General features: G+C 52.3%; 1 protein-coding gene across 1 annotated transcript; it reads left to right on the forward strand.

Moving 5' to 3' along the window:
* The first annotated feature begins 9,584 nt into the window (after positions 1–9,584).
* Positions 9,585–18,569, forward strand: GSTK1 (glutathione S-transferase kappa 1). Its single transcript, XM_006887251.1, has 8 exons — positions 9,585–9,656; positions 14,024–14,105; positions 14,188–14,316; positions 14,616–14,716; positions 14,845–14,880; positions 17,811–17,927; positions 18,171–18,264; positions 18,520–18,569. Exons 1-8 carry the CDS (start codon positions 9,585–9,587, stop codon positions 18,567–18,569), a joined length of 681 nt encoding a protein of 226 aa, XP_006887313.1.
* Positions 18,570–20,635: the final 2,066 nt, after the last annotated feature.

Consider the following 20,635-nt stretch of genomic DNA (forward strand, 5'->3'; position numbering starts at 1 on the left):
TCCCTCCACCGAACTTCTACCCACCTTCGTGTTCCCTCTTCGAGACCCTAGACTCCAGGCTTGCAGCCCCTCCCGAGTGCAGCAGCCCGAGGCACACACTTAATACTGGGTTTACCCCCTTGGCGGTCTGGAGGCATGTTCTGTAGGAGGTGCGCTGTTGACTCAAAGGCTAGGCCTTCCTAGCAGTTCAAATCCCTCAACAGCTTCGTGGGAGAAAAATGAGCAATCTCAAGACTTCCGTGTGATTTACAGCCTCCAAAACCCTGCTGGAAGGTGAGCTGTGAGTTGATTTCAGCTCAATGGCAGAGTCGGGCTTGGCTCCCACCTCTGAGGGACCTCAATACATACGCCCCTGGTGCCCAGACCATCCCCAGATCCGACCCCAAAGAGGCCCTTCAGCCCCAGCCCCTCCAGGCACTTCTCAGGCCCTGCCCCAGCCCAGGAAAAGCCTGCCCTCCACCTTTTCTGGAAATTTCACTGAAAGGGAGGCGCACAGCATAGACCTTTGAACTTTCCTCTTACAACTGAGTGTTGTCATTGGCTGTCCCCACTTGGGGGTGCTCCTTGTGAGGGAGGCCATGATGGAGAATCCCTGCTGTGGATAGTGACCTCTGACCCTGAGAAAACCTGCCCCCACATCAAGAATGAACATATAACTGTGAGCTCACAAGTGTGTTAGGCCTGGCTGAAGGGTGCTCTCACCCCGGGCAGGTTCTCCACACCGTGGACTCTGTCTCTCTAATGAGGCTGTTTTCTGCGAAGGAGCTGGGAAGGGAAGGACACTGATGAGGATTGTGTCAGGGACACTGGGTTGCCCCTCTCCGACGTGGCAATGGATGGACACAGCAAGGGCATTGACGGCCTTGAGCATCAGAGAGCGTGAGGCTGGCGATGCAGACAAGGTTTCTGTCTGCTGCCTCACAGAGTCGCCATGAGTCACGGTCAACGGGACCTCGTCAGGGACGCATGACCCCACTGGTGGGGTGCTGCCCCTCCTGAGGCCACGAAGGCCCAACCCTCATCTCTCTGCAGGCAATGCTGATGTACACTCCCGCTCAGAGGCCCTGCTGGGGTCGTCTTTGTCTGCAACCCTTTAAGAGGGTAGCTTCCGCCCACTGTCCCCAAGCCCTCCTTCCTCTTCTTCACTTTCTCATCCTCTTCCTCCTCCTCTTCCTCCCTCCTTAGCTTTCTTCACACACCTCCCATCCTCCCTCCTTCTTTAACCCACCTTCCTCCTTGTCTATTAAAGTTAAAACTACAGAACATCAACATTCATGGCAGTGATATTCACAGTCTCAGGAACATGGAAACAACTCAAATGTCCAACCACAGTCAAATGAATTGAGAAACTGTGGTACATTCACATGATGGAATATTACGCAGCACTCAGGAACAATGATTTAAAAAAAAAATACTACATCACTTGGCATCAGAGAGCTGGACAACGACTAAGGATGAGAGAAGAAGAATCTATGCCTTTGAGTTGTGGTGCTGGAGAAGAGTACTGAACTTACCATGGATTGCCAAGAGAACAAATAGGTCTATCCTGGAGAAGGTGAAGCTGAGTTTCTCCTTGGAGACAAAGATTTTGAAGCTCTGTCTCACATACTTTGGGCATGTGGCCAAAAGGGACCAGTTCTTGGAGAAGGACATCATGCTTGGAAGCATGGGGGGACAACGCAGGAAAGGAAGACCCCAGATGAGATGGACTGATACAGTAACTAGAGTAATGGTATAGGTATGTCAGAATAAGTGAGATTGGCTCAGGACAGGACAGGATTCTGAGCTATTGTACATATGGTCACTATGAGTAGCAGGCAAATCTATAACACATAACAACAGCAACTTGAGAGAGAGTGGACAGCATCAGGCTAAATAAACTAACTCAGTCTCATAAAGACAAATACTGCATAAGAACATTATTGTAAAAATAGAAGGATAATTAGTAAGACATGTATAGAGGCTCAAGGAGGTAAGGGATGGGAACAGAGAGGTAAGGGTGGGCAGGGAGAAAATCATAGGATCGCACAATCCTATGGGTGGGGTGGAGGGGGTAAAGGAAATGAGAAAGACCCAGGGAAGACCTGAAAAGACAGGGTAATGGTGGACATAGTTCAATGGTGACTAATTTTATAAAATACAATGTATGTGAATGATTATAGGAAACACAACATGAAAACAACTATGAGGAGTCATCTCACCCCAGTAACAATAGCAAAGTTCAGCAGAGCAGGAAACAACAAATCCTGGTGAGATTGGAGCCCTTATTCACTGCTGGTAGGAGTGTATAATGGTGCAACCACTATGGAAGGAGGTATGGCGCTTTCTCTAAAAGTTGGAAAAAGAAATACCATTAGACCCAGCAATTCCACTACTAGGAATATATCCTAAAGAATCAAGAGCTGTCACTCAAACTGATATATGCACACCCATGTTTATTACTGCATTATTCACAATAGCAAAGAGATGGAAACAACACTAGTACCCATCAACAAATGAATGGATAGAAAAGCTCTGGTATATGGAATACTATGCACCACTGAAAAACAAGGAACTCACAAAATATTCTACAACATGGGTGACCATGGAGGATATTATGCTGAGTGAACTATCTCAGTAACAAAAGAACAAATACTGCTTAACACCACTGTTATAAAACAGGACTGACATGGGGTTGGGGGGCAAACTAAGAAAAGAGGGGATAAATATAGAACCCTGCATTGGACTAGATGAAGGGAAGAACTGTTTAAAAGAAATATATCATTAGGCATTATTTGTATCACAACCATCCAGAATAAGAGGTGCATAGCAAAGTGGACTTGAGGGGAGAGGAAATTATGCAACAATAAATGAGTATTTTTTAAAAAGTTAACTAGAGGGTAGGGAGGAAAATGTGCAACAATGAATGAATTAAAATGCAACTTTACTGTAAAATTTCATTAAAATCACATTTTTTAAAGAAGGGGAAAGAAGCACAATGCAAATGAAGGATGGTGGGAAACACAGTGTATATGACTTTTGCATGCAAACCAATCAAATAATTTTTTACAAAAAATTACAGCACAGATCTGAGGGGCCATTCTACTCTTGTCACTTGGAATGAATCAGATGAGTCAAAATCAACCAGTTTCTCAAAAACAGACAAAAACCCCCAACACTACAGCATCAGGTGTTGTTTGGGGGGGTTTTTTTAGAAAAAAAAATAACATTTTTTTAGCAAAATAAGTGAAACAGGTGTAAAGCAGCAGAGGTACGCCTTCTGATTGAGATAGGTCACGCAAAAGTTAAAACAAGGGAAAGGGATGCCCCCCTAAATAGGGGTGGAGTCAAACCTCGACCTGGTGATAGCAGTGAAAGAGCGCGACCCCCAGGTGGGCACTGCCTTGATGGGCCCTCAGTCTCCTGACACCAGTTACAGGCACCTGAGCGATTGATTGTGGGCTGGCTCCCCTGAGCTCCTGAGGCCTCCACCTCTGCTCCTCCAAACCACCAGTGTCACCCAACAGCAACGCCACCACACGCCCTCTCAGACAGCCCAGTGACAGCAGACAGTACACACAGCCTTGTACAGTTTGTTGAGCTTCTTAGTCTCTAGACCATCATCTGACGTTATTTAAAAGCTTCCAAATTCTTTTCAAACTTGTGAAAGAGTCCGAATACCAATGTGCTGGATCCATCCCATCCTGACGGCCCTTCAGTGGTTCCCCATCTTTCCCTGTCGTGAACAGCACGGAGATGCCCAGCCTCGCGACGGGTCGTGCAGACTGCATATTTAGACTACAACGGTCCTGAGGTGTGCAGGCTGCATATTTAGACTCCAATGGGTCCTGTGGCACATATTTAGACTACAAAACCATATAAGCAGGGTTTCAGCGTAAAAAGGTGTGTGCATTTGTAAAACAGAAAGCTCCTGGTCAGCAGCCCTCCCCCAGGGTCACTCCACGTGTACCTCCACCCTGTGGAATGGGAAGGACTTTGCACCAGCCCAGCCAACACGCTGAGTCATTGAACTGCTTCCTCCTTGCCAACTTGATAAAGGAAACCTGGTCTTGCAGTCCTCACTTGCAGATTCCACAAGTATGGACAGACTGGCTTAGTCTCGGACAGCCTCTCTGTCTTCCTTTCCAGAACTCCACTGGTCATACTGCTTTCCCATTTGCCCTGTGGACTTCTGTTCTTTTCCCTAATTGTTTTAACTCTTCCTACTTTAGGATAATGAGCTTTTTTTGTCTGTGGAATGAGCTGCAAATATTTTCCTGTTACTGTTTGTTGTGGGGCTGGATTTTGGCAGGCACTTTTTTTTCCAGTTTTACATAATTTAATGTACTAATCTCTCTTTTAAGGCATCTGTGTTTAGCAATACAGTTAGCAAGGCTTTCTATTCTCAGATTGCAGCGTGTACACACACCTCGCTGGGCTGCTTAGTTTCTTTTTTCTGAAGATATTAGCAATGTAACATTTCAGATATAAACCAAAGGATCCAAGAGATACTTCATAAACCACCAAGGTGTTCCAATATAACTTGATAAACAATTTATCTGGTTGGTTTGAGAAGTTAATGTATTTAAAACTTTTCTGGTTTTAATTATTCCATTCCAAATCACACAGCTCTGGTGGCTCATTGGTAAGGAATTTTGCTGCCAATGCAAAGGTACGCAGTTTGAGTCCACCATCTGCTCCATGGGAGAAAAATGGGCAATCTCCTCCCATGCAATTTACTGCCTCTGAAAACCCACTGGAGGGTCAGCTATAGGTTGGTTCGAGCTTAATGGTGTGCGACTAACAAAAAAAATGATGCTTCAAACAGACACGGCGCACTGACTTTCTGGGGTAAAGGGCCAGATTTAGTTTAGTTTCCTGCTCTTTCTCACCTCCCTCCAGTGTTTGATGGTTTTATTGCACCGAGTTCTTCTCGTTTACTTCTGTCACTTTATTGCACCTCTCTTTCTCATTCCAGCCTACTCACGTCTCTCAGCAACCAAAGATATTCAAACACAGAAGTAACAGCTTTTCTATTGTTATTCCCAGGCCATATTATCCTCAGTAGGGTCCAGCCAACTAGGAACATCAATAATTTATTATTATTATTATTATTATTATTATTATTATTTATGGAGGCAGATGATAGAAGTCACATGTAGAGACTCATACAAATGTTTCATAATTCTATGATTCTAAAATTAAATATCCATTAATCCATCTTGATGTAGAAGAATGATGAGTTAATGAGTATATATATGAGAGAAGAAAGACAATTCTTGTTTCAGAAGAATTCCAAGGAATAATTGTGGAAGAAACAAGGGAATGGGGGGAGGGGACCCACCATTCAAATGCCCCAGTAATTCTTGCTACAGACAAGATCTACTTGGGAGCAAGAAAGTTTACAGGTGAGAGTTTAAGAGGGCACCAAGGTGGAGTGTGCTGTCTGGAAGCACTTTCTCAACATGCTACTGCCCTAGAATCAGACGCAGAGTGGCCCTTGCCTGGGCTTCCCAGGCTGTAAACCTTTGTGGGAAGAGACAGCCAATCTTTCCACCATGGAACAGCAGATGGTATTGAACTTCTGACTTTTCGGTCGAGCAGCCTGGCAGGTTATGCAGCATGTGGTAGGGTTCCTTATGTGTTGAATTGCTCCTGTCAGGTGGTAGTGCGTCGACTACCACTCAAAGCCACCGTATGAACAAGCAGCCCTATCCAAGAACAAGCAGAGCCTCTGTTTTGGGGTTAGCAATGCAACACCCTATGGACTACACCACCAGAACTCCCCTAACGTAATTTTAACACCCTCACTTCACACACTACAAAAAAAGCAGGGTTCATAGGGCAGCAAGGAGAAGGTCAAGTCTGACCCCAAGCGGCTTCTTAAAGGGGAACTGTCCCCAGTGGTAACATCCAGTACATAAAACTGATTCCCCAGTGCACAGACTTCAATTCATCGCTGGCTCTGATAGCTGCTGCAAAAGTTGTGAGGTTTATTAGGAAAACAAGTTGTAAGGGTAAGAAAAGGCAAAAGAGACCACTGTGAGAGTCCAGGTTTGCTCCATTAGCAGAAATGCAAGAAGCCTCTGTTTTTGTAAACCATCAAGTCAGAACCGACCCACAGCTGACCCACCAGGGGGTTTTCAGAGGCAGCTAAAAGCACAGGAGGAAATTGCCGATCCTGCAGTAAAAAAATCTGTATTTTGCCCTGGTAGATTACAGAGTATCTTTAAAGTATTTTTGAGAGTGCTTATTTCACCAGCAGCCAAAACATTAAAAGACATATTGTATAGGGAAAGTCTGCTGTGAGGGACCTCTCCAAAGTACTGAAGAGCAACGATGTCAGTCTGGAGACTAAGGAGCACCTGATACAGGCCATGGTCTTTGCAAGCACTTGCTATGCATTACAGAGCTGGACAATGACTAGGGATGATAGAAGGAGAATTGATGCCTTTGAGCTGTGGTGCTGGAAGAGAGTATTGAATATATATACCAGGGACTGCTAGGAAAACAAACAGGTTTATCCTAGAGAGAGTGAAACTAGACTGCTCCTTGGAGGCAAGGATTCCTAAGTTAATTCTGACATACTCTGGACATGTTGCAAGAAGGGATCAGTCCTTGGAGAGGGACGTCATGCTTGGGAGGGTGGAGGGACAGCTCAGGAGAGGAAGACCCCCAATAAGATGCATTGACTCAGTGACTGGGGTAATGGGGATAAATGTGTCAGGGACAGTGAGATTGGCACAGAATAGAGCAGGGTTTAGGGCTGTTGTACACAGGGTTGCTATGAGTAGCCAGCAACTTGATGGCATATAACCACAACCTATTTCTCTGGTGTCTGCATCACACCAGCCGAGGCTGTTTCAGTAACACCGGGACAAGGAGTGTTTGTTTCCTCATGCGACATGTTGGATCACCGTGAACAGGAACCAACTCTAGGCCTCTGAGCTCAACAGGTATCACGACTGAGGGGCCCCAGCCCCCAGCTCACCTCTCCTGGGATGCACCCCCAGCAGCTCTCTCTACTCTTCCCATCCCTCACAACAAAATCCAAGTTTCGTGTGCCATCTCGCCTCAGCCCAAGCTGGGTCTGTGGGTCTGCACAGCTCCTGACACTCGGGGATTCAGAGCTGTCTCTCACTGGCCCCACTTGTGACCTCCTCTGGGCGACCAAGAGTCGGGGCACAGCACATGCACACACGCATGCATGCACACACACCCGCCCCCAAGCACCAGCCCACGGCCGGTCAGCCCACCTCTACCTTGGCCGAGCCCACCAAGGCCTCCCTTCCCTCCTCACCATGTACAGGCAAAGCGTCCCTGGGGCTGAGGCTACTGAAGGCAGCACTGTCCTCTAGCTTCCTCCAATCGTCCAGCAAGCCTCGCCTGCTGGCAGTCCCAGGCCAGCTCTCCCTTCAATCGTCCTGAAACAGAGTCTGTAACTTGGCCCCTTGTCCAGGGCTCTCTCGGGCTACATCTCACTCCCTTCAGTCCCTTTAGCTCTCTCGCTCTCCCTCTCTCATTGACCTCACAGCTGTTGACCATACTGAAGATGTTGATCAACTGTGAACCACGTGTCCTCAGTCAAAGCAGCTGGAGGCTGGAGACCAGGCCCCAGGTGGGGCTAAGGCAATGGATTAAACAAATAAAAGCCATTTTTCAAAGTCCTAACACCATATACCCTGTCTTTCAATTTTCAGACAAACAGCAGACAGGCCTAGAAGGTGAACAGAACACTACAGAGGTCCTTAGAACAAATAACCATTTACACTCAGAAGGGCAGCATTTTGCTCAAGGGCAAAGGTCAGAAGGCTAGAAGAGTTAGAGGAGGAGGAGGGATGGAGATGGGACACACAGGGAGGAGCCTAGATGGATGCTGCTCTGAGGTGGGGAATGCTGCCAGAGGAGACAGAACTGTGAGTGGAGGAATGGAATAGTGCTCTGCTCTGCAGACCTTCGCCCAGCCCTTGGAGAAGGACATCATGCTCAGAAGGGTGGAGGGACAGCACAGGAGAGGAAGACCCTGGGTGAGACGGATTGACACAGTAACTGGGGCGATGGGCGGGCGTAGGTGTGTCAGACTCAGTGAGACTGGCTCAGGACAGGGTTCAGAGCTGTCATAGGGTTGCTAGGAGTCTCAGGCAACTTGACAGCACTTGACAATAATTTTTTAAAATGACATTGTAGGCGAGCTCTGGTGGCCTAGTGGCAAGAGGCTGCGCTGCAATCCCAGAGGTGCAGGGTTTGAATTCACCAGATGATCTGCTGGAGAAGGAGAGACAATCTCCTCCTGTACCAGTCAGATCCGATATGACGGTACACACACACAAAAAATAATAAAATTAAATTTAAAAAAAAAGATGATGCCACATTTTTTAAAAAATCACATTGTAAACTCTACAATGCTATAGATTACATAAAATCCCAGCATAGGACTATGAAGATCTCTGGTGGCATGGTGAACGGTGTGTTCCCCACTGAAGCAGTCTCCTCCCTCAGGGGATGGTCGCTGTGTGTCGGATGGCCGAGGGCACTTGCCAGGGGCCAAGTAGCAGTAACATAGCTCACATGCTGGCCGGTCCCTGGCCCTTTCATTCCACCTCACAAGAGTCCACATGCGATGTGCTGTCCTCGGGGAAGCTGCTCTGTGTCAAGGGATGAGGATGAGATCAAGAGCTGGGGCTGGCTGGGCACACAGCCAAGAGGACAGCAAGCGCCTCACGCCCCATGCTGGTCACCTTTCGGGCTGTGATCACACGTGGCCAAGCGCACCTGAGTGGTGTCCCACACCCCCAATCCCAGGAAGTCCCTGGAGCAGACTGGGAGGCTGAGCCTGGATCGGGTAGGTAACTGTCCAGGTGTTGGGGCCAATAGGGTGAAGAAAGGGGACAGGTGGGATGAGGAGGGGCAGAGGGTGGTCCCCGGGTTCTGTGGGGTCCCGCCTCAGGCAGTCCTAGGGTGGCAGGAGGTCCAGGGAGGGGGCCAGCGAATGCGGGGGCGGACTGGCGAGTGGACAGCTGGGCCGTGGGTGTGGGCAGAGAGTGTGACAGGGCACGCTGAAGGAAAGAGCATGAAGGAGGGCCTGCCGGACGGACATGTGGCCAGGACACCGCCAGTGACCCAAGGGAAATGTGAACGGGACGTGGGGGGAGTCAGTGACCCAGTGGGGGTGTGGCCGGGACTAAGGTGCAGAGCTGCAGTAGGGGTGTGTGCTGGGGCGTGGCCAGCGAGGCACAGGGATGTGCCGGGGGTCAGATAGCGCGGTCAGCACCGCAGAAGGTGTGGCCAGGGCGCCGGGGCGTGGCCAGAGGCTTGGGTGGGGGGCGGCGGTCAGAGTGCGATCAGCACCGCAGGAGGTGTGGCCAGGGCGCCGGGGCGTGGTCAGTGGTCTGGGGGTGTGGCGGGGGCCAGGAAACGCGGTTGGCCCCGCACGGGAGTGTGGCCAGGGCGCCGTGGGCGTGGGCAGTGACGCACGGGGGTGTGGCCAGGGCGCAGGGGCGTGGGCAGTGACGCACGGGGGTGTGGCCAGGGCGCCCTGGGTTGGGAAGGAGGTCCTGCAGATCTGCTCACCCAGAGCCATGACCTTCCGTGCCACAGCGAGCAGCATGGGGACCATGCCGCGGACCCTGGAGCTCTTCTACGACGTGCTGTCCCCCTACTCCTGGCTGGGTTTCGAGGTGACGCGGGCTACAAGTGGAGGAAGGCGGGCAGGGCCTCGGGTCTGATCTGCCCGAAGTTAGCCATTGGGGAAGGCGATCCCACCTGCCTGGAAGCCGAGAGGGGGGTCCGGCGAGAGCGGAAGAGTCCAGGGCCCACCACTTCCACAGATGTCCGCTTTGGGGCGGAGGGGTCAGATTGCAGCACGTGAGGCCCTGACGCGCGTGGTCAATGAGGCCCTTTTCCCCTGGTGCCCTGGGCTCCGGGGTGCGCGCACTGCGGGGAGGGAGAGTGCAGGTGTGTGCGCGTGAGAGTGCGAGTGTACGCGCGCGGCTATGTGTGCGCACATGTGCATGGGTGCAAGTGTGTGCGCACGTGAGAGTGCGAGTGTACGCACGCATGTGCATGGGTGTGTGTGCGCGCGCGCGTGTGTGTGTGTGTGTGTGTGTGTGTGCACGCGCGGGCGTGCAAGTTTTAGAAGTCCCGTGGGGAGGGTGTCACTTCTTCATCACTAGCATTTGGACTAAAAAATAGCGGTTGCTATTTCAGCAGAATGAGATTAACTGGATTATAACATTTTTAGTGAATTTTACAATATGCCACATTTTCTACAAGAATTTTCCACATTTTCTTCAACAAAAAAGACTCGTGCTCTCCGCACCTGGCTAGCTGGGCAGTTGAAAAAGAGCCGTTTAAAGAATCCGTGTGAAATTCTGTTGACCTCCCTCAATGGCAGATTGATTTACCAGTTCTACTGGAAACAGCACTTACTGACATTTGGATGCTTGTTTCATAATAGATTTAAAAATTAGATATAAACAAATGAAAAGAAGTGAGGAAAGAAAAATTAACAATTGGAAAACAAATACTACAACAAAATGCTGTCATTTCTTACCATATACTTTTAATCTCTACCACATAACAATTAAAACATTTCTGCTCTTTGCTTTTCCAATGCTTCAATGATTTTGTCATAATTAAGCTGTGGGAGAGTGATTTATACCCTGAGTACTTAGGATAATGAACTGAGTCTGCACTGGGTATTTGCTGTCAGTTGATGGATTCCGAGTCTGTTTGGGGACAAAAATGAGCCTTCTGTGTGCAGGTGGTGACCCCTGAGGGCAGAGACACAGGTAGAGAGATGGGAGCACTTGCTGGAAAAGGCACACTGTGTTTTGTCCTCAGTGACACAATCATGCAGGCCTTTGCCGTCTGTGATGGAAATACGCAGGCCTTTGTCCTCTGTGACGGAAGCACGCAGGCCTCCATGAGGAAAATCTAGCTTCCCTGTTCTTTGTCCTCATGTGAGAATGAAATTGTAGCACTTTGTCACCAAGTCTGTGCCTGCATCATTGGAACAAGTATACACCACTTTCTTGGACGCCTTCGTGCATTCCACATCAGGAATAGCCATGCTGTGAAGGTGGATCTGTTTGGCACAAGTTGGTACATGTTGCTCTTTTCACTGGCAATTCCAGGATGTTGTCAGTCAGTGACGGTACCACGTGTGATACATGCACTTGACCTCTGGTATTAGTTGGCCGCCCTGGAGAACTTGCATCTCTTATTGCTCCTGAAAGCTTCTGCAGCGACGAGCTGGCTGGTAATCAGTCCATGGCAGTGTTTCTGTTGTGCCTTTGAGATCTTCCCTTGAAGTGTGTGAATGGCCCAGTTGGTGGTGGCTTGAGGGTCATCTTCATGATCTCGGATCCTCTGTTTTTCCAAACACAAGGTCATTCTCCATGAACTGGCTCTTACTGACAACATGCTGAACATATGTGACAAAAGCTCACTTTCCTTGCCTCTCAGAAGCACTTCAGTTGCTCTTCTTCCCAGGCAAGATCGGAAGCCAATGGCCTCTTCATTGCTCTTTACAAACACACTGTGAAGGCGTCAGGTTAAAGAGAATTTGAGACATGCAAATTTGTTCTTCAGGTTAGAGAGTGTCAAGATAAATAATACTCCCATGGCAGTCAGAAGTCGTTTCAATCTAAGTAAATAGTGCACCAGGGACTGTACCTGGTCTCCTCTAACTTCCAAAGAGGGAGAAGAGGCGGCTGAGCGGCTGAAGCACAACTCATGCAGCCAGAGGCTGACTGAGCTCAGACACACGCCCACGCCATGGCCTTCTCTCGGTTCACACGCCTGTGGTCCCTGCCATGGCGCTCACTCTGCTGGGTCCGGTCATGCCTTACATGGCCATGCCCGCAGCTGTGGGGTTCATTAGGGAAGTAGCAGGCTCAGTTCAGGCCCAGGGACACTCAGGACACGGGTCCTCACTCAGGACTGTCTCTTGGCACTCACCCCTGAAGGCAGACCTGACTGGCCCTCAGACTCAAAGGCTTGCCTTGTGTGCCCTTTGGGGCAGGTAGTACAGAACTCTCTTAGTGCTTCTGCTCAGCTGTGTCCAAAGGAAGACCACTCTCTGACCCTTGGCCTGAGGTCTTGGCTTCGGCCCTACTAGGGCAAATCCCGCAAAGTTCCCTTGGTCCTGCCATTATGAATACCTGGGGCACTCGCTCTGCTGAAGCCTAGACCTTTAGCTCTGTGGCCAGCCATACTAGCTCCTGAGAGATGCTGGACAGTGTCCATTTGGCCACCCGGCCTCCTGCCTGGGGGTGCTATGCGTTCTCTTTCCACAGGCCACAGAGCCCACCATGCTCCCCCCTGGTTCTGCTGCCACCATTCATTGCTTGCTGTTGCTCTGGGGTCACGGTTCTCTGTGTCCGGGGGTGGACAGGGCTCAGAACAGGGATCTCGGGCCCAAAGGACACACTGACACTGCTGGCTTTTCTGGCTTGATGGCCAGGAGCTCCCCACTTCTGCTGCTCTTTGACACGTTCCAGCTAGGTGAGATGGCAAACCGGCCAATCCGACGTTTGCTCCGCACCTCGTTAGGTGCTGTTGGGGATGACCCTTATCAACGCTGCGAATGACAGGGCGGAACCCTGTCCCGTCCTGTGCTGTCCTCACACTTCCTGACACACTGGAGCCCACTGCGGCCATCACCGGGTCAGGCCCTCTGGTTGAACGTCCTCCTCTCCAGCCTCCCATCTTTTCAGGCGCGATGTCTCTCTCCAAGAAATAGCCTCTCCTAAGTTCATGCGTACAGCGTGTGGGATGAAGCTTGGCCGTGTTTACCTCCAAGGAGCACGCAGCTTGCACCCTCTCCAGGACACAGCTGTTTGCTCTTTTGGCCGTCCATGGGATATTCAGTACCTTTCTCCACCACCACAGTTCAAAGACATTCAGTCTTCTCCATCCTTATTTATTGTCCGGCTCTCAGATGCCTAGTAGGTGACTGAAAAGACCATGGCCTGAATCAGGTACACCTTAGTCTTTAAACCGACATCATTGCTCCTCAGTAATATAGCGATGTCCCTGACTACAGACTTGTAACATTGTAACGTGTCCCCTGACATCCTGACTGCTGGTACCAAGGGTGTTGATTGTGGATCCAAGTAAGATGAAGTCGTTGACAGATTCAGTCTTACACAGTCAGCAAGCTGGCCAGTGTCCTCGGCTGGCCACAGGTACCTGACATCTGCATGGTTTCACCCGGTCACTTGTCCCGAGTTACACAGACCAAGGCGTGCACAGCCACATTCAGCTGTCCACTGTGACACACATTTGTTGCTGGGATGGTTTTTATTGACAAGCGCTTCTCAGGTCTGCACAAGTGCTGTGTCTTGACATGACACTTTAAGCCCTGCTCACTCACATGCCTCCTCGGATGTCCATCTTCACGCTGACAGGGCTCCTTCCTGCTGGCAGCCCGGCGGTTGTCCTCTCCCAGAGCTGGCCCTCCCGCATGGAGTCGCTCTGTCAGCGAGTGTAGGAGGACACTATGCTTCTCTCTAGATGGGGCAGAGATCTGTTCATGTCACTTGTCCTCTTTAGTGACCATTCACGCTGAGTCCACCTGCGTCTTGGGTGAATGTAGCCACAGTTAGACTGGACATCTCGCCGCCTCCTCTTGGTAGACATGGTGTGCTCCGTGAGGCCCGCCAGGATAAGGAGTTGCTGTTCTGTGGGAGGGGACTGTAGGAGGCAGATGTCAGCACAGGTGGTGAAGGTGGAACCAACCCTCAGAGCTCAGATGACCTTGCACGTGGAAGGTGACCCCGCATGGACTGTGGGCTGGGTTGGTGCCCTCTCGTCCAGAGCCCCGTCCCCTGTGGCGCTCGCTGTGTATCCTGTCTGCTGGGGGGTTGCTCCTGACAGCTGGTGCCCTTGTCTTCTTGGGGTCCACAGCACGTGCTCACCTGGCTTCCTGGAATATTCGTCCCCAGATGGGGACAGAATAGGAGGAGCAGCGTAGCACTCCTGGGTCTCGGAGGACCCACCTGGGGGTCCCAGCACCACCTCCACCACCTTGTCCCCACAGATCCTGTGCCGATATCAGCACCTGTGGAATGTGGACCTGCGGCTGCGCCCAAGCCTCATTGCGGGGATCATGAAGGACAGCGGTAGGGGTGTTCTGTGGGGAAGGGGACATGCCAGCCTGGACCCTGAATCTCTCTCACCAGTGTGTCCCATGTCCCCCTGCAGGAAATAAGCCGCCCGCCCTGCTGCCCCGCAAAAAACAGTACCTGACCCAAGACCTCATTTACCTCCGTGAACATCTCCAGATTCCCATCCATTTCCCCAAGGATTTCCTCTCCGTGATCCTGGAGAAAGGTGGCTGTGGGGGTTGGGGAGGGAAGTGGGGTCTTCAGTGAGTGAGGTAGACTCTTCAGTGAGTGAGGTGGGGTCCACAGGGAGTGAGGGTTCAGAGAACGCAGGGCTGGGGGCAGGGAAGGTCTCAGGGTTGGGGGGGGCAGTGAAGGAGGTGTGGGGAGTGAGGCCCCAGGATCCCCAGGATTAGAGAAGAATACCAGAGAGGTGGGGGATACAGGGCCGATGAGGGCCCAGGAGCCCCAGGTGAGAGAAGGGAGAGTTGGTGACGTAGGTGGCCTCTCTGAGCCTGTGTCCCACAGGAAGCCTTTCCGCCATGCGGTTCCTCACCGCCGTGCAGCTGGAGTGCCCTGAGATGCTGGAGAAGGTGTCCAGGGAGCTATGGATGCGTGTCTGGTCACGGGTGAGCAGGGCTCCTGTGGAGACGGTGGGCCGCTGGTGACCCTCGGTGACCGCTGAGCCTCCCTGCCTTCCAGGGGCCCGTGGACTGCCCTCCGCTCAGGCCCTCCCATCACACCCCTCCCTTCCCAGGATGAAGACATCACCGAGCCCCAGAGCATCCTTGCTGTGAGTAACCCCAGGCCCTTCTGCTGCTGCAGGGGAAGCTGGGTGGTGCCCAGGAGTGAGGAGGACATGCCGGCTCATTCAGTGGGGAGGTCACAGTCACCTGAAAGTCACAAAGCAGAAAGATGGAACTGACAGGACCTCTAGAAATGCCTGATGAAGGACAGGTGTGCAGGTGCGCTGCACCTGGTGACACATAGCAGTGGGGAGGTGGTCAGGACGCCAAAGGGACAGGAGGAGTCCAGAAGTCCAGGCTTCACCTGACACCACCACAGACAGCTTCTCAGAGCACCAAGGTGTGCGCCCAGGTGGACGCAGGTGCTGGAAGAAGGCGGTGCTGCCATAGACAGGTGTCCTTGAGTCAGCCCCGTCATACCCACACAGCTGTCCTGAGTGCGACAGAGCAAAGCCCTGCCCAGCCCCGCCCCCACGGTCTCCACTGCGCTTGTGTCCACTGCTGCAGCCACTGGGTCAGCCCAGCTCATCGAGGGTCGTCCTCTCCTCCACTGACCCTCATTTTACCAGGTCTAGCACCTTCCAGGGATTGCCCCCCCCCAATAACGTGCACAAAGCATGTAAGACCGAGTCTCACCATCCCTTCTTCCTCACCAGAGTGTGAGCACATTCAGATCTGACATCTGAAATGTCAAATCACACAGAACTCAAAGGTACCAAGATTGGCTAATAGATCCTGCTGTCCCCGATCCCAGCAAAACATGTATATGACATTTACGTCATTTTATCACTTAATATTTAACAGTCATATCCCACACTAATTAATCAAAGTTCCACGAGTGTACAATTCGTGGTTGCTGTTCAAGAAGCTGGAAGAAGGATGCGGCATCAGAATTGGAGGAAGGCTCGTGAACAACCTGCATTTTGCGAATGACACAGCACTTCACCGAAAGTGAGGATTTGAAGCATTTGCTGCAGAGGATCGAGGACTCCAGCCTTCAATACGCATTACATTTTGCCACCAAGGAAACAAAAACCCTCACCACTGGGCCAACAGGCAACAGCGTGATAGATGGAGAAAGGATTGAAATTGTCATTTAGTTCCTTTTCACACCAGCACCCAGGAAACCGGGAAAGTCTGCTGTCAGGGATCTCTCCAGAGTCCTGAAGAGCAGTGATGTTTGTTTGAAGACTAAGGCACACCTGATTCAAGCCGCAGTCTTTCCAAGCCCCTGCTCGGCACCTGAGAGCTAGACAGTGGATAAGGATGACAGGAGAAGGGTTACTGGCTTTGAGCTGTAAAGTGGGAAGGGGTGATAAGTATTATAGGGATTAATTATTGAGAGAACAAGCAAGTGTGTTTTGGAGAAAGTGCAACCAGAGTGGCTTCTGGAGGCAGAGATACTGAAACTTCATCTCACACATTTTGGACGTCTTATTAAGAGAGACTAGTCCTTGGAAAGGAGCATCATTTTTAGAAACATGGAGGGTCAGCGAAAGAGAGGAAGACCCTCAATGAGATGAACTGGTGCTGTGTCTTCAGCAGTGGGCTCAGATGTGTTGGAGATAAGGTCAGTGCAGGACCAGACAGGGTTCAGGTCTGTTGTTCACAGGGTCACTGTGAATTGAACTTGACTTCATGGGACAGAGCAACAACAACCTCGAGGGTGACAAGCAAGGCTGGTGAAACTTCATCTCACATACTTTGACCATGTTGGCAGGAGGGACCGGTCCTTGGAGAAGGACATCATCCTTGGAAGGGTGGAGGGACAGCGCAGGAGATGAAGACCCCGGGTGAAATGGCTTGACACAGAGACTCTGGCAGTGGGGTCAGGTGTCTTGGAGATGCTGAGATTGGCTCTGGGTAGGGCAGGGTTCAAAGCTGCTGTTCATAGGGTCGCTATGAGGCGTAGTCCACTCAACACACCTACCAACAACCACAACTTTGAGGGCGCTCTGTTGGTATAGTGGATAAGGAGCTGTAATGCCAACCCAAAGGCAGGCAGTTCAAGTCCAGTGGCTGCTTCACAGTAGAAAGATAGTAACCTCCTCATTCACAGGTGACCCTCCAGCGGGTTTTCTGAGGCAGTAAATCCCCCAGGGGGGGATTGCCCATCCTTCTCCCACAGAGCGTCTGGTAAATTCAAACCACTTGCCTTTGGGATTGCTGCACAGCTTCTTACCACTAGGTCAGAGCCTCTGACCACCCTCCAGAGGGTCAGCTCTGAGTCCACACTCACTTAATGCGATGAACTTTTTGAGTGACTTTGAGTTGTAATCTGTCTTCATTTATGTTTGTCACTTACTCCCTGAATATCTGATCCGGGAGACAGTCCCTCACTCAGCCAAGTCAGAGGCGCCTCTGTCAGGGTGTGTCTCCTGAAAGCCCCTTCAACCAGCTGGCTGCTTGTAGTGGACCCCTCAAGGGAGTGGCTGTGTTAGATCACATGCCACCTCATTGACCCATTTACCCCAGACATCCCAGTTACCAGATACCCCTTATACCTCAGACACTCCAGCTCAGACAACTCCAGACACCCTAGTTACCCCTATACCCCCAGTTACCCTAGACACCCCCAGACACTCCAAGTAACTCCAGTTACCCTGGACACCCCCGTTACCCCAGACAAGCCAGAAGAAGCCATATTATGATTCCTTAGAGCCCCCTTTCCACCTGTGGCCCCCGCCAATCCCATTCTTCTCCCCAGTGTTGGGATCTGGAGGAAGAGGCTCACTAGCCCCTTTTGACAAGGTTACATACCTCATCATGGGTAGGTGAAGGTGTGGCCAGGAAAAGACCAGAAAACTTGCCTAAAGTACACCCACTAAGGCAGGATGTGTGCCCCCACTGTCGCCAACAGGCCTCAGAGAAAGAAAGCAGGCACCCCCCATTAATTCAGCATGTGCACCCACTGTGTGCCCCAGGCTGCAGAGAAAGGAGGCACGCTCCCCATTAATTCAATGTTTGCACCCACCAGGCTGCAGAAAAAGCTGGGATGTCTGCAGAACAGGCCCAAAGGATTCTGGGGAAGATCTCGACATCGGAGGTGAAGAACCAGCTTAAGAAGACAACTGAGGCAGCCTGCAAATATGGGGTGAGGACCCCACCTGTGTTCTTGTCCAAGGGAACCCCTCCGCGTGTCTCCACCCCAGTGCTGCAGGCAGAGACCCCACACTCGGTCCCAGCACCCACTTCCCAGCAGGAACCCCCACCCCAGTTCTCCCTGAACGCCACCCGTGGTGATTGAGATGAGCTGGGTTGGGAGGAGGAACGACAGGTGGGTATAGACAGCTCCAGGGTGCCGCCCGGCCTGTAGTCACCACCCCCTTGTCCCCAGGCCTTCGGACTGCCCATCACCGTGGCCCACGTGAACAACAAGGCTCACATGCTGTTTGGCTCCGACCGCATGGAGCTGCTGGCTCACCTGCTTGGTAAGGCCCCCACCCAGCTGCCCATCACATCGGCCCCTCCTGTGGCGATCAGAGTTCAGAGGAGTCAGCCCCTCCTGTGGCGATCAGAGTTCAGAGGAGGGGTTCCCAAGCCAGGCCTTCCCTGCCCAGGCTCCCCTCTATAGGGGATGGCTTAATGCCAGTGGGGCTCTCCCGGGGCCCCAGGATGTTGGGGGCAGCAACACCTCATGGGGAAAGGCACCCCAGGGCAGTGAGCCTGCATTTCTCATCCTCCAGGAGAGAAGTGGATGGGCCCTGTGCCCCCGGTCCCCGGAGCCAAGCTGTAGGACAGATGCCTCGGGAAGCTGGACATGATGTGAGGCCCGCCTCCTGCGCCACCAGGCACTGCCTAACCCACGCTCACCTAACAGCCATCCTACCCCAAGCTGTCATTGCCTCTCCCGGGTAAAGGGGTGCTGAGGGTCCCCCCATGACCCCTTTCCCAGGGCCTCAAAGTGCCTTCCATAGAGCCATAAACTCTGCCTCACAAAATAAACCACAATGCTGTAGCCATGGCTGGCTCGTGTGTCCCTGTGTCCCTGTGTCCCTGTGTCCCCTGCCAGCCCCAGGGGCTATGGGGAGGCTGTCCGCCTCCTGCCAATGGGGTGCTGGAAGCTAGAAGCAGAAACCACTGGCACCTCTGACTCGGGGACAGAACAGGCTCGATGGACTTCAGGCCTCCCTGTGTGCACGCCTGGCCTCTGACCAGCCCTGTGAGGGGGCAAGGTGGGGGGACAGGACAGGCCCAGGCCCAGGCTAATCAGTTGCCCCAGAACCAGGGCCGTGAAGATGCCTGGAGTGGCCCTGCCCAGCGGGCTGCATACCTTCTCCTGGTTTCCTGCCCTCCCTCTGAGCAGACCTCCCGCCTCCCCCGAAAAACCCCAGCTTCTCTCTGGCTGTACACTCCTGCCTGTCATGCAGCTGAGCGCTTCAGTGACGTGCCACCCAACAGGACAGACAGTGTAGCCTTAAAGCACAGACAAACCCCTTTGTTGTAGTGTCCGATCAAAGCCAGCACGAGTGTGTACACATCCTGCAGCAGGAGTGTCTGGGAGCGATGCACAGCTCGATGCACAGTGTGTCAAGGGCTGGTGCTGCCTGACATGACATTCCACAGGGAACGTCTACACGTCACCCCCTCGCCCGGGCGGCACGTGCGCCCACGAACAGGGGGGCGTCCGAGGGCAAGGTTGTGAGGAGATTCGAGCTGGACCCAAACCCCTGGAGGTGGTCATGGGGCCTGTACCCGAGGCTAGAGGACAAGGTCAGTGGGCACAAGAGTGTCCACAAAGGAATCGTTGCACGCCCGACTTCAGTGGGTACTGCCCAGCCGTCTGCAGTGCAGCTGGTGATCTCCCCGTCCACAGCACAGCGGGGTGAAGGTCAGAGAACACTTGGGACCCGCTCAAAGGATCAGTGATGACAGCAGAACAAGGTGCAGCTACCAGCAGTGCTGCCCGCTGTCACAGGGCTCACCCCACAAGTCCTGGACAGGGAGGGGGAAGCGACACAAGACTCAGCGACACGTAGAGCAGCTTCCAGGTGGGACAGGCCTGGTGGACGGCCCGCGACCACGGCCCTTCCCCACCCGCTGCCAGGCAGTGAGTCACCCTCATGACTCAGCATTCACCCAGAGTCCAGTGTGTGATGAGAGAAACTAAGGAGGTGCAGGTTCCCGGGAACAATCGACCGGGGACAAGGTGCAGAAGGCAGGGAGGGTTAGGACCAAGGAGAGATGGAAAAGAGATACACAGGGATGGAGTGGGGTGAGTGCACTTACAGGGTGGGATTGCAATCCGTGATGTGAAAGGAAGTAGACAGATTGAGGAATCTGCTCTGTCACCTTCATCCACGTCACCGTAAAAAGCTAAAAATGTATCATTTCAACCAAACAAATGTAACTTCTGAGCCATCCGAGCTGCAGAGGGCGTGATAGGACCACATCACGACGTTGTGAGTGAGATAGAAACTTTGCACCAGGTCAGTGTGGCCAGCGGGAGGCTGCTTGTCCAGGACGGCACACCCAACGTGCAGTGTTCTGTGGCCGTCAGGTTGTACCCACGGAGGCTTCCAGAACATTCCAGGGGGTTCTTGGCTGCCACGTTGGCTGGAGAAGGGACGAGGCTGCCCAGAGTTGTCTCCTGTCCACCCTCAAAGTGTCCTGCACAGCTTACCCCGGGGTCCACAGCTCAGCACCACACGACCCAGCTCAGAGGTGCACCAAGGGCTGTCAGATCCAACGTCGGTGCACCCCCAAGCCCAGCCCCAGGGTCGTATGCACCCGAGTCAGGAGTGGGAACCTTTACCGTCAGTCTCAGGAGTGGTTTCTAGGAACCGTGCCACCAACAGGCCG

The sequence above is a fragment of the Elephantulus edwardii genome, unplaced genomic scaffold (assembly GCF_000299155.1).
Source record: "Elephantulus edwardii isolate Elephantulus edwardi_28Jun2011 unplaced genomic scaffold, EleEdw1.0 scaffold00055, whole genome shotgun sequence".
Lineage (NCBI taxonomy): Eukaryota > Metazoa > Chordata > Mammalia > Macroscelidea > Macroscelididae > Elephantulus > Elephantulus edwardii.

Coding starts and splice junctions, on each gene's coding strand:
- GSTK1 (XM_006887251.1), top strand. CDS start 9,585: ATGGGGACCATGCCGCGGACCCTGGAGCTCTTCTACGACGTGCTGTCC. Junction 9,657..14,023: donor ACTCCTGGCTGGGTTTCGAG/GTGACGCGGGCT, acceptor TTGTCCCCACAG/ATCCTGTGCCGATATCAGCA. Junction 14,106..14,187: donor GGGGATCATGAAGGACAGCG/GTAGGGGTGTTC, acceptor GTCCCCCTGCAG/GAAATAAGCCGCCCGCCCTG.